The 13,885-nt window shown below is 37.5% G+C and overlaps 1 protein-coding gene across 7 annotated transcripts in view; it reads right to left on the bottom strand.

Annotated features, from left to right (window-relative positions):
* Positions 1-2,288: 2,288 nt before the first annotated feature.
* TMEM87A (transmembrane protein 87A) overlaps positions 2,289-13,885 on the bottom strand; it is a 47,795-nt gene continuing 36,198 nt past the window's right edge. For 3 of the 7 annotated variants that reach the window (XM_006778057.2, XM_006778056.2, XM_015557550.1), the window contains 7 exons: positions 13,778-13,836; positions 12,551-12,654; positions 7,750-7,823; positions 6,974-7,035; positions 6,096-6,151; positions 4,961-4,991; positions 2,939-3,529 (listed from right to left, as the gene is read on the bottom strand). In XM_006778057.2, the coding sequence (XP_006778120.1) occupies positions 3,488-3,529; positions 4,961-4,991; positions 6,096-6,151; positions 6,974-7,035; positions 7,750-7,823; positions 12,551-12,654; positions 13,778-13,836 (428 nt within the window). In that variant the 3' untranslated portion in view covers positions 2,939-3,487. Of the gene's footprint in view, positions 3,530-4,960; positions 4,992-6,095; positions 6,152-6,973; positions 7,036-7,749; positions 7,824-12,550; positions 12,655-13,777; positions 13,837-13,885 lie in introns of all 7 variants that reach the window. The other 4 variants (XM_006778058.2, XM_006778061.2, XM_015557549.1 and 1 more) reach the window with 2 other exon arrangements.

Genomic DNA, 13,885 nt, shown 5'->3' with positions numbered 1-13,885 from the left:
CGGCTCGAAGGCGTCGTGCATGGCGGCGAGCAGAGTCGCCGGGACAGTCTCACTCTGAGAGGGCCGGGCCGGGCCGGGCCGGGCCGGGAGCAGAACCGCGCTGAGGAAAGGGCCGAGCAGAACCTGGCCGGAGACCCTCAACTACAGGCCTTTCAGCAACAGAGCCATCACCAACACCGGACTTCCGGCTGGCCTAAGCCCACCCCTTCCGCAGGCGGAGCCCGCCCCTTCCGCCCGAGCTCTTAAATCACCTTCAAGGAAAGCACCAATGCTTGGGTTCCCCTTTCACCCTAGCCTAGAGCTTCTCCATTATGGAGTAGCCATGGGCTTAAAAAGGGGGGGGAAATGATGGAATCTTAGAACTGTGTTAGGAAGTATAGCGTGGTGGTGCAAGTATAGGATTAGGAAGTATAGAATTCGGGCTTTGGCGTCAGACCTGGGACGGAGATCTGCCATTTAGGAAACTGGCTGTGACATTTAAAAGATTTAATCTCCCAAGGACTTAAATTTCCTTAATGTGCAAAACGATGACTTTATGTACCTACCTAGCGCTGTGAGCTCTTAGCAATGCTTGACTCAATAAATGATAGTTTTAGTATTAGCATTATAATCACAGCCTTACCCTTACATTTTAAAGGTGTTCCAAGCAAGTGGTTCTCCAAGGGTGGTCCCTAGACTGGCAGCTTTTGGGAACTTGTTAGAAATGCAAAGTCTCAGGCTTCATTCCCGCCCTACTCAATCAGAAACTCTGAAGAGTGGCAGGATGGAGGAGGGGGTGCCCAGTAGTCTAATAGATGCCCAAGGTGAGCCCATGCACTTGAAAGTTTGAGAAGCACTGCAATGACCAGTATCTAGCAATTTACAACAAATAAAACAGCAGGTATGTCATAAAATTAAGCATTTGGTTTAAAGCAAAAATGTAAAAGAAAAAAAGGGTGAGTCTATGATGAGTTAAAGATGGCCTGGTCATTTTAATTTTACACAATCTCAGTTTCTAAATTGTAAAATTAGGAATACTGTCTGATCTTTATCAAATGCTATTTCTGATAATCAAATATTTTCAAGTAGTAAGAAACAAAAAAAAATGCTCAACAAACCGTATGTTGTCTGATTTTTACCATAGAAACTGAACTCCTTGAAAATTTAGCATCGCCAGCTGCTCTACTGGAAGGAAGCCTAATAATGCCTGTAGTTCCAGGACCAAGGGCTAAGACTAAAATAAACAATGCAAACTATAAGATAACAGGTCAGCGTAATACTATAAATTCCTTCTGAAAGCCTTCTTTAAAAAATGACACATTATATACAATCACATAAGCAGCCATAGAAAAAGAATTATCAGGTCCCAGGCTACATCTATAAACTGCTTAACACAATAGTTTTGTGGGGGGTTTTTCCTGGTCTCAAGCCGGCATCTAACCAGCCTCAAAAAACATTTGACCAACTATCCTATTATGACTATGATTCACTTGCTAAGTTTTAGTATGGAAGAACAGAAGCATATGACAATTATATCAGCCCTTTGTAATGGGTTAATCTAAGAATATACTCAATTTCTCATATGGTTCCTTAGAGGTATTGCCTTAGTGATTTTAAAAAAACACACACACACAAAAACACAGCCCTAGCCAATTTGGCTCAGCGGATAGAATGCCAGCCTGTGGACTGAAGGGTCCCGGGTTTAATTCTGGTCAAGGGCAAATGCCTGGGTTTCGGATTCAATCCCCAGTAGGGGGTGTGCAGGAGACAGCCAATCAGTGACTCTCTCATCACTGATTTTTTTTTTTAAATATATTTCTTTATTGATTCACAGAGGAAGAGAGGAGAGAGAGATAGAAACATCAACGATGAGAGAATCATTGATCGGCTGCCTCCTGCACAGTCCCTACTGGCGATCGAGCCCGCAACCCAGGCATGTGCCCTTGGCCGGAATCGAACCCCGGACCCTTCAGTCCGCAGGCTGACGCTCTATCCACTGAGCCCAGCCAGCTAGGGCATCACTGATGTTTCTATCTCTCTCCCCTCTCCCTCCTCTGAAATCAATAAAAATATATTTTAAAAACACGCACACACACATCACAAACAGCTGTAGAGAAATGTTACATAAATGTAAACACTTTTACTATAGTATTACTTAGTGAAGATTGTGGTAATGTGGTTATTGGTTTCAACAGATAGGAAGGCGATATAGAATAAAAATCATGGAAGGAAAATTCCCATGAGAGTTTGGGAGAAAGAAGGGTTTTAGATAAAGTAAAAAAAAAAAAAAAAGACACAGAAAACACACATTAATTTTGTTAAAATTTTTTATATTAAAAAACGGCATGAACTTTCTATGTAGAACAAAACTCTTGGAAGGCAAAAGTAGACAAAACCATTAGAACAGAAATAGAGTGCTTCAAATGAATCCCATCACCTTGTGATGTCTCTTATAAACAGTCTCTAAACCAACACCAGAAACAAGAACCGTTTACCCCAAAGAATGAGCAGCAGTCCAGGGTCTCCATACTACTTCATGCAGCAAAACTTAAACCAGAAGGACCTGTTTCCTTTGTATTAGCTCCTGCTTCTGAAGGATTAGAGTTTTTAACAGGGTGCTCATTCACAAGCACTTAGATGGCGTGCCTCTCTGCATCTAGTGCAACACCCAGCGAATGAAGGCAAACAAAGCAATGTCTGGAGTCTGCAATGTTGCCTTGAGGCTTACAAAACAGTAGTTAAAAGTTCTGGAGTGTGCACCACATTGCCAGCAATGGGATGTGTCACAATAGCAGATGTCAAAAGAGTTAAGCTAATATTTTTCTCTAAAGTACATCTGAAATAGAAAAATCTTTAATATATACCATTTGTAAACAAAATTGCACTTGATTTTGCTTTTTAAAATTATCTGAATTACACTGTAACAGTTTCTTTCTCTCCCTCGCTCTTTTTTTTCTTTCTTTCTTTTAATTATTGGTAGAACCATGGCTCAAGTCATAAGGACTTTTTTTCCTCAAAACTACCTCTTCAAGATGTAACCTTGGCTTCCCAGGAAATGGAAAGATAATTAACAATTTCCCCATCACCTATGTAACTCCCTAAATAAATAAAAATCACAGGCAGTTGCTCCTGGAGATTACATGTTATGGTGGTGATGTCACATTTTTTTAAAAGATGTTGAACTTTTTAGTTTGACAGATTAAACAATTTAAACATCATAGAAGGTTCAGGAAGAACACACATAAGTTGCATCAACATCCATGTGAGGGTGTGGGAGGGAATGGGGCATCAATGTTGTAAATAAGAAACTTGCAGAATTTTTTCATCCTATGAACATCATTCAATAAGATGTTCTAGTCCTGACACCTCTCGCCAGCTCCAAAGCACAAAGATCAGGAACAGATCAGGATGTCATTGCCTCCTTTAATCCATGGAGCAGTGCAGAGGATTGACAGAAGATGATTTCTTCCCAGATACTAGCATCTTCAACTGCACATCTTCCCACTCTTTACTCCATTTTGGATCTTTCAAAGTGTGTGATCATTCGTTCCTAGAGAAAAAAAATAAAAAGGTTTGTTCAAAATACATTAATTTAAATGGCCTACATTCCAAATATCTTCTATATAGATGAGGCACACAGGCAATCCTGCAAGTACTTGTTTATGTTCATTAAATACTTAGGAGAGATGATTCCTAATCATTTATTAAGATTTTGAAAGATAGACATGTCCAGGCCCCACACAAGATTAACCAAATCAAAATCTCTAGGCCTCTGTACATCAAACCACAAATTAAAAGGAATTGCGTGTTTTAGAGTCAAATAAGATGATAAAACAACAATTTACTTAAGATTAAGCTTTAATAAAAATGTGTACCTCCTCTAATTCAGGAATTTAACTGAATTAGAAATAGTCAGGGATGCAGGCAAAGATTTAGTCACAAGAATTTCTAATGCAACACTCAAATGATAATAAAATACTAGAAAAAATTAAGTGTTCAAAAATAAAGAATTGTACAAACTATGGTATATCCTTATAAAGAAATTATACTCACTAAAATTACATTGATAAAAAGTTCTAGAGATTTGTTGCCCAAGAATGCAAATATAGTTAATACTTTGCATTTGAGACTCGTTAAGATGGTCATTTTATTTGTTCTTGACCATAATTTTTTGGTGTGCTCAAAAGGCTTTCTGAAACCAAAAGACTCTAACCCAATATTGAGAACATGTCCAGAACTAGTTCCCATTAACTCAGGCAATTATTGTGAAGCCTTTCAGATGAACTGTATGGAAGCATATTAAGATTAAAAATCAACATAAGCCCAGCTGGTATGGCTCAGTAGTTGAGCATGGACCTATTAACCAGGAGGTCACGGTTCGATTCCCAGTCAGTGCACATGCCCAGGTTGCAGGCTCCATCCCTTGTAGGGAGTGTGCAGGAGGCAGCTGATCAATGATTCTCTCTTATCATTGATGTTTCTATCTCTCCCTCTCCCTTCCTTTCTGAAATTAATGAAAATATATTTTAAAAAATAAACATCAGAGGTACTAATTATAATCCTTAATATATGAAGGAGATAGTTGCATAGACAATAATGAATAATAGGTAACTTAAAATAACTTATATGTTGCTTTGGTCTATGATATTCCTTTCTCAGTCCTTTTATTATTTTTTCCTAGATTATGTAAGGGTTAAAACTGGATTTCTTAAAGACAAAGGAAGTAGAAAGTGGGACAGTATGGTTGTTTGCTACCCAAATTAAAGACATCCTCAAGTCTGACCATAAAACTTTGGAAAAGGAGGACATATACAGAAAGTAAACCCTCCTGAATATTTGAGTTCTAATGTTAGTATTTCTGTTCTCATCCTTTTCAATGATACTCTTACTGAGTCAAATAAAATCTCCCTGAACAAAGAACTTATGACTCCCTATAAAGTCACTAGACCCATATTTTTTTGCACATGATTTGATTACTAACCTCGTCTGAATCAAGAAGGGCTGGAAGTGCTCTGCAGAGAGAAAAACACCAAATAGAATAATGTAAAATAAAGCCAAATGTGGTTCAAAAAGGACAATGGAATAATGAATGCAATATAAAGCATTTTTTTTGTTAAGTATATAATATTTGTATCTTATTAATGGCTATTTGGGGGGGAACAAATAAAAAACAAGAATCAAAATTACTAAAATTGTATTAAAAAACAAAAACACGTTCTGTATTGTAATAGAACCAATTTTTAATAAAATTATAGCTATACCCAGCCAGCGTGGCTCAGTGGTTGAGCACTGACCTATGAACCAGGAGGTCACAGTTCGATTCCCAGTCTGGGCACATGCCCGGATTGCAGGCTCAATCCCCAGTGCAGAGTGTGCAAGAGGCAGCTGATCAATGATTCTCTTTCATCATTGATGTTTCTATCTCTCTCTCCCTCTCCCTTCCTCTCTGAAATCAATAAAAATACATTAAAAAATAAACAAAAAAATGTTTTTAAAAAATGAAATTATAGCTATAGAAAAGAAGTCAAAAATTCCAAAAATAAATAAACAAACAAAATTGAAACAGATTCATAGATACAGGAACAGACTGAGGGAGGTTGAGGGAATGGGTAAAAAAGATGAAGAGATTAAGAAGTACAAATTGGTAGTTAAAAAATAGTCACAGTATAAAGTACAGCATAGGGAATATAGTCAATAATATTGTAATAACTATGTACAGTGCCAGGTGGGTACTAGAAATATGGAGAGAAGCACTTTGTGAAGTATGATTGTCTAACCACTGTGCTGTACACCTGAAACTAGTACAAAATAATATTGAATGTAAATGGTAATCTTTATGAAAAAGTAAAAAAAGAAAAAAAATATTCCAAAAGGATTATCCCACTGATTTTGGAAACATCTATACCTTAAACTTTCTAAACAAAATGTCATCTGACTGAATAATCTCAATTACTTTTGTTTGTACATATATCATTCCTATCTTTATTCTTAAACATCTTTTTAATGTTTTTAATTATTCTTTTGAAAAGTTAACTACAAACATTCTCATTAGTGTGCCCTGGTCCTCAGTACTACCTGTGAAATAGGATTCTTTTAGTAATGATTCAAAAACTTACACATCTGTCACAGAAGAAGGGACATTTTCTTCTACCCACTTCAAATCATCTTCCTGCTGGGAACATACAAGTACCAGTTGTTAGCATAAAATAATACATCTTAGACAAGAATCTAAAGGTCTCAAAATCTTTAAATTTAATCTTTGGTTACTCTGAAGTAGTATAGTGACATAACAAATGGGACTGCTAACAGTAAAGTCAAATAACTTAAAAACTGTATCACCAAAATGTAAAATGATGTTCTATATCCTTAAATGATTTCTGCCCAAGGGTCTAAATCTAGCTTTCATTTCATGTAAGCTTTGCTTCTTAAAAATGAGATAAAGTCCTTAATGTAGAGTAAATGCAGTTCTAAAAAATGAAAATCTGCCCTAGCCAGTTTGGCTCAGTGGACAGAGTGTCGGCCAGCAGACTGAAGGGTCCCGGGTTCAATTCTGGCCAAAGGCACGTACCTCCATTGCACGCTCAATCCCCAGCCCTGGTTGTGTAATTGTGTGGCTCAGAGGTCAGAGCATCACCCCACACAATGAAAGGTCACCAGTTCAATTCCCTGTCAAGGGCATGTACCTGGGTTGCGGGTACACCCCCCACAGCGTGTGTGGGAGGCAACCAGTCTGTGTGTCTCTCTCACATCAATGTTTATGTTTCTCTTTCTCTCTCCCCCTCTCCCTCCCTTCCTCTCTCTCTAAAAAGCAATGAAAAAAATATCCTCAGATGAGGATTTAAAAAAAAAAAGTAAATGTAATAGACGTTAAAAAATTTATAAAGCAAGCTTAAGTACAGCCCAGGTGAAGAAAGTCATTAAGGCCTGCACATACTGCTGCGCTCCACCACAGGCTGGAGGGCAGGGCAGAGGAAAGAAAAGAAGTCACACTTACTGATTTGTTTACTTTACTATTTCCATTTGGTTCTTGTTTGGTACTTCTCATTTTCATCCCTTCTGTAGAAGGAAAAAAAAGGAGATTGGCTAATTATGTCAATATCTAGCAATGATCACAAAAATGAATTCAGAACTTTATTTTAAGCTTACTGACCTGGAATTATGCAATAGATGCTTCTCTATCTTTACATTTATGCTGGGAAATTCAAAGCCAAATTTTCAGCTCATCTCTGGTAAGTTAACTGAACACTTAATAACCAATTATTTACAGAATTTACCATAGCTTCATCTTAAGATTCATGCCCTTATTTTTGCTTCTCCCTAACTTCACCCACACACAGCTGTAAAATAGTAAACAATGTAATTACATCAAATTATTTTGATTTTGATACTCAAAATGTAAGCATGTTTGAACTGTGTGGGTTCACTTATATGTAAAATTTTTTCAATAAACACAGTAAATGTATTTTTTTCCTATGTTTTTAATAATACTGTCTTTTCTCTAGCTTCCTTTATTGTAAGACTAGCATTTAATACATGTAATATATAAAATATGTATTAAATGACTTTATGTTATCAGTAAGGCTTCCTTCCAGTCAACAGTAGGCTATTAGTATTAAAGTTTTTGGGGAGTCAAAAGTTACACATGAATTTTCAATTGCATAGGGAATCAGCACCTCTAACCCCCATGTTGTTCAGGGTCAACTTTACTCTATTTCTAAAAACCAGAAAAGAATATTTAAAGCACAAATAAAAGGTAAATTTTATCACTACCAAAGCTTTCTTTCAGCATGGGTTCCTTTTGTTCATCCTCTTCTTCTTCCTCAGACAAAGGTGAAAAGGCAAACCTGAGAGAACAAAGGTAGAACATAAGGAAAAAAATGAGAAAACTACAACAGTTGCTCCAGTATCTGTATTTTACAGGACTGATTATTGAAGCTCCCAATTACATAAAATCATAAAATCAGTTAACTGAATAATAAGATAATTCTTCCCCATCAGAAAGCCTGTATTAGCAAGGGAGAAGCAGGACAGTACCATATTTACACTGAGTGGCCAGATTATTATGACCGGCCAGATTATTATGACCACCCCATCAGTACAATGAAGTGAATTAGTTATGTAAATAATAATAATAATAAAACCTTGAGAGTATTTGCTTAGGAAGTTTTCAATATCAGTATTTTTGGAAGTGTAAATGAAGTACTGATGGGGTGGTCATAAAAACGTGGCCACTCAGTGTATAAATGCAGGCTCAGCTACATGCTACCCATGACTTTAATCAAGTTACTTATTCTTTATTCTCTCTGTGCACCTCCCGTTTCCCCATCTGTAAATGGGGATAACAGAACATTACTCAGAGGTGTTCTTTGAAAAGTAAGTAAGTCACTTTAAAAAGTACTTAAAGTAATATCTGACACACAGAAAGCATTTAAAAAATGTTCATTTATAAGCATATGTATCATCCAGAGGTAAGTAAATTCTCATGTAATTTAAAATCTCAGCCTTCAATGAGGTAGTTGAGATGGAAGTTCTGATCTTGTGTGTTTCAGGTAATTTAAAATCTGTTTCCAAGTGTGGAAGTGGGAAGATGAAGGCCTAATCAGATACATCTCAGATATCTTTCCTACAGTTTCCAAGAGACTCAGCAGACAGGTCATTCCTAGAATGCTTTATCTTTGAACTTGCTCTGTACTTACTATTGCCTGTTACTTTCATTTACCTTGTCTTTAACCCCTTCCCCGGCAGAAACGTGTATACACGTTTTCACAAAATGTTCTTTTTCAGTCGTCGACGAGTATACTAAGAAAATATGGTAAAAAAATATGGTTTATAGGAAGACGAGTTACAAACTGTTTTCATAACCAGCATCAAAAATACTATATAGAACCAAAATAAAAAAATTAGTCTGAAAAAGAAACGTTTTTAACAAAAAAATTGTTGGGGAAGGGGTTAAATCTCCCTTCTGTGATTAAAAGAGAAAACTCTATAAACTGGGAATAATAGGGAATACCTGTAACAAGTTAAAGGTTAACTAACAAATAGATATCAAAGTTAATGATGACCTGGAAGCACTTATTTTAAAGTGATAAGATGAGGAGTCTCACTCTCACTGCCTCAATTCAATAGCCTAGCCAACACAAAAATCAGAAATGAAGCAAGATTATTTGGAAAGAAATAACATTATCATTAGTTTAGCTAATAACCAATCTACCGAGAAAACCTAAAAATTATCAGCACTAACAAGGTAATGTAAGAGGGTGGATGGATATGATAAATATACAAAAGCCCAAAGCTTCCGACATATTCGGGAAAGTCATATGTATTATTTTTAAAGTATGTATCTTCGAGCCATAAAAACTTTCAAAAACATTTAAATAAAATTATAAAACGTAACTGAAGCATTGAAAAAACTAAAAAAAATATGGACATATACCATAATCAAAGATGGATTAAAAAGATTTCCCTAATTAATCCATTAATTCAATTAAATTCCAATAAAAATCCAACAAGGTTTGCCTAGAATTAAACAATCAAGGTATATTTTTATTGAGGAGCAAAAGATCCAATAGCAAAGGACATTTAAAAAAAGGAGATTGAAGGAGCATGGTAGGCCCTCCAGATACTACTTAAGTGTGCTACTTATGCAGGATCAGAGCAACTGAAGAGAACAGAAAACCTATAATCCAATAATTCTTGATAAATGGAATCTCAATTATGAAATTTGTAAAAAATTATAAAATAACTATGACTTCACCTCAAGCTAGGAAAGAATGTCTTAAGACACAAAATATACAATCCCTAAGGGGAAAAACTGATAAATTTGACTCCCTAGTTTCAAGTTTTTCTATAACCAAGAACACCATTAAAAAGTTTAAAGTTAACCAATAAACTCTGGGTACAGTTAATAGTTATAAGTGTGATGGAGAAAAATTTAGGCAAAGGAATACTGAAGTGTTTAAGAATTGATGTACAAGGGTATTTAAAACATCACTGTACCTTATTCCTATTTTTAATGACCCCTATGCCTAAGAGGTAACAAAGCAGGCCTTTAGAGAGCCTACTTACCTGGATGCCCATGGCTGCTATCTGAAAACCTGGCACTGGACCTGTTTCCTAACTAGGTAAGGGTGGATCACTGTGCATAGGTTACCTCTATAATTCAACCTATAATAAGCTTTGCTTACCTTCTGGGAACCTGGAATTTTGGTATATATTAAGCAGAGGGTGCTTATGTGTCAAGTCCCAATAAAAACCTGAGTGCTGAGTCTCTAATGGGCTTCCCTGAACAGAAACACTGCTACTGCACTTTTTGTTGCTGAGGAAAAGAGCACATTTGATATACTTCCTCAGAGAAAGGAAAGAAAATATGAATTTTTCTAGACTACACTTGTGTCTTTTTCCCTTACTGATCACATCATTTTGCTGTAAAAAAAAAAAACACTCTGTTCTAAATACAAGAAAATACTGAGTCCCTTAAGTCCTTCTAAACATACAGGTGGTCACCCCAAATGGAAATAGTCCAAATGCCCATCAATACAGAAATGAGTTAATTAACTGTACTACATCTGTACCGTGTAAAATTATGCCATCCATGAAAATAATTAAGTTTAATTTAAAGCAGTTGTCTTGGAAAGGCATTTCCACTACTGAGTAAAAGAAGAGCCCACATTTAAACGAGTAAAATGTGGAAGGACACATCACATTAGGCTGGTAACATTGGAGTTATAGGGAGTAGGCACAATATTTTTAAAAAGATAAGACAGAAAGGAAGAGGAGAGGTAAAGCAAAAAATCTTTTAATGACTGAAGGGACTAATTTTATACAGGGGTGGGGAAAAGTAGGTTTACAGTTATAATATCTATCCTGTATAATAAAAGGCTAATAAGCAAACTGACTGATTGGGGAATGACTGGTCACTATGATGCACACTTACCAGCAGGGGGCAGACGCTCAATGCAGGAGCTATTCCCTGGTGGTCAATATGCTCCCCCACTCAGCCAGAAGCCCTGAGCCAGGCTCACACCTGGCTCCATGGGGAGCGAGCCTAAGCCAGCAGGCAGACATCCCCCAAGGTGTCCCAAACTGCGAGAGAGTGCAGGCCGGGTTGAGGGAATCCTGCCCCCCCCCCCAGTGCACGAATGTCGTGCACCAGGCCTCTAGTATATATATAAAAGCCCAGCAACCAGAACAACCAGAACAGCCTGTGGCTATGACGTGCACTGTAACAGTCAACCAGCCTGATCCAGGCCCCGATCGGCCCCAACACATGGGGGTGGGGCCAGCTGGCCAATCACCCGCAGCCCCTCCATCCCGCCAGCCCGGCCCGACCCTACCCGTGCATGAATTCGTGCACCAGGTCTCTAGTTAATAAATAATAATACAAGAATAAACTGTGCCTTGGCCAGTATGATTCAGTTGGAGTGATGTCCCATGCACCAAAAGGTCATGGGTTCAATTCCTAGTCAGGGCACATCTCTAGGTTGTGGGTTTGACCCCAGGTCAGGGTGTGTACAGGAAGCAACCAATCGATGTTTCTCACATCAATCTCTCTCTCTCTCTCTCTCTCTCTCTCTCTCTCTCTCTCTCTTTCCCCCAAATCAATAAAAAAATAAATAAAAAGTAAACTTTTTTTTTTATAACTATTAACCTACTTTTGCCCACCCCATCCATAGATATAGCTAGCATGTGAACAGAGGAATAGATCAATGTAAAGGATGGTCACCAGGATGTCTAGGCTCTTTCTGAACAGTATTTTCTTTCACACCATTCCTTTTCAACTTTTTTCAAGGAACACAAATATTAAGAGTACAGTGTGAAAAGACAAGACTATTTTCCTGGGATAAAAGAATGTCATTTGTTTTCTTTCTGTATATTTTACTGGTATGTCTAATTACAAAATTAGCTGGTTAGTTATAGCATCTCAATCCTTTTCCTTCCTTGGTGGTACAGTTGCGTAATCTACACTTTTAACTGTCTACACGCACAAAAGGGGGGGGGGGGGAGGGAAGAAGGGAAATAAAGGCATAGAGTCACAAAATTAAAGCCAATTCCTAAATAATTGAGATTTGCCTATAGATGGACAAAGCAAATTCACACATGGATTTTTAATTACAGTCATTCACGTAAGTTTTCATTTACCCTCTCTATTGTTACAAAGTGGGCTAGGCTACTGACTATAGAAACTGTTCTTTCCTTCTGAACATTAGGCAGGCACAACTCTCATTACCAGTGTCAAATCTATCTACCTTCCTTATTTTCCCATTCAAATACATCTATTATCAGTTGTCAGAAATGAAAAGGACCTCAGATCAATTGGTTCAATTCCCCCACATGATACAAAGAGGAAATTAAAGCTCCGATTGGTGAAAAGAGGCAGCATGCCAAAAATCACAATGCAAATTAATAGAAGAGCTGAGACAGGAACTTAATTCTTCTGATTCCAGTCTGGCCCAGTGAGTGCTCCTACTTCCATTATATGACATGACCCTGACACTGACACCCACTGCACCACCCTTATTTGATAACACCGTCATTCAATGGTTAGCAGCGTAAATAAGAAATGTCCAAGAACCTCTGGTTGTTTGCAGATGGTCGCCAGAGAACCATAATGACAAAGAGGATCATGGAGAACAGCAACCGCCAGATGGCATCGTCCACCCACAGCTCCCGCCAATCCTACCGAAGAGAAAAAAAATATAACACGTATTACATTATCTTATCCCTTTGCTCGGAAGCCCTATGGCATAGAACAAGGATCACTTATTTATTAATTCAACTTACATTTACTAAGACCCTGCTATGTGCTAGGCACTGTGCTAAGTGAGTGGAATACAAAAGTGAAGAAACATAGTTTCTTCCCTTGTAGTATTTACTATTGTTAGAAAAAAGGCACCAACTAGCTAGCTAAGGTTGCAGGCTCAATTCCCAGTCAGGGCACATACAAGAATCAACCAATAAATGCATAAATAAATAAATGGAACAACAAATTGATGTTCCCCTCTCTCTAAAATCAATCAGTACATAAGGCACCAACCAGCCCTGCTGGTATGGCTCGGCAGTTGAGTGTTGACCCAGGAACCAGGAGGTCACCAGTTTGATTCCTGGTCAAGGCACACGCCGGGGTTGCGGACTTGAACCCCGGTGGGGGGCGTGCAGGAGGCAGCCAATCGATGATGTTTCTCATCGATGTTTCTATCTATCCACTTCCCTTACTCTCTCTAAAAATCAATAAAAACATATTTAAAAAATACAAAGAATAAAAAGGCACCAACTGTAGAGCACTTGTGAGTGCTTCATTAGAGCTCTGAGAATCTTTGGGGAAGGGTTTTTATTAGATTGCTACTTTTTATAATTTTCATATTAATTTATTTATTTTTACCAAAATGGAGCCTTGCACTGCCAAAGAAATTGGCCACAATCTTTGTACTCAGATCTTAGGAGCATGACTTCTACTCAGATTAGCATTCTTCATATACACTTAATGTTTAGGATTCTGAATTTCTTGAGAATTTTTAGTTAAGATAAGACTGGGTTATGACAGACTGTGGTTTATCACTTATAAAAATTTTCCCCACCATTGGGATAATTAGATCCCCCGCCCCTAAAACAAAACAAAAAATCCTACCATACCAAAAGCCATAGTAATATAGAATACATAGGAGAAGAGAAGCATTCTAACACTCAGGGTAGAGTCCTAGCCCTAATTTCTTGTAGGGTGTGAACCTTACCATTGTCATCAACATGGCTATCTGCTTATGAAATAGTACACTATTCATAAATGCATGTATTTATAACTCACCGATTGACAAGTCACTATCCTGAACTTCATGGTTGTCCAGATGATAAACACAATAGATGCTAACAGGAAATGAAAAATCTAGTCAGAATATGAATACTGGTTTATATA

Source organism: Myotis davidii, unplaced genomic scaffold (genome assembly GCF_000327345.1).
Source record: "Myotis davidii unplaced genomic scaffold, ASM32734v1 scaffold46, whole genome shotgun sequence".
Classification (NCBI taxonomy): Eukaryota; Metazoa; Chordata; class Mammalia; order Chiroptera; family Vespertilionidae; genus Myotis; species Myotis davidii.
The sequence above is the reverse complement of the archived record's forward strand: the minus strand, read 5'-3'. Positions and strand labels throughout refer to the sequence as shown.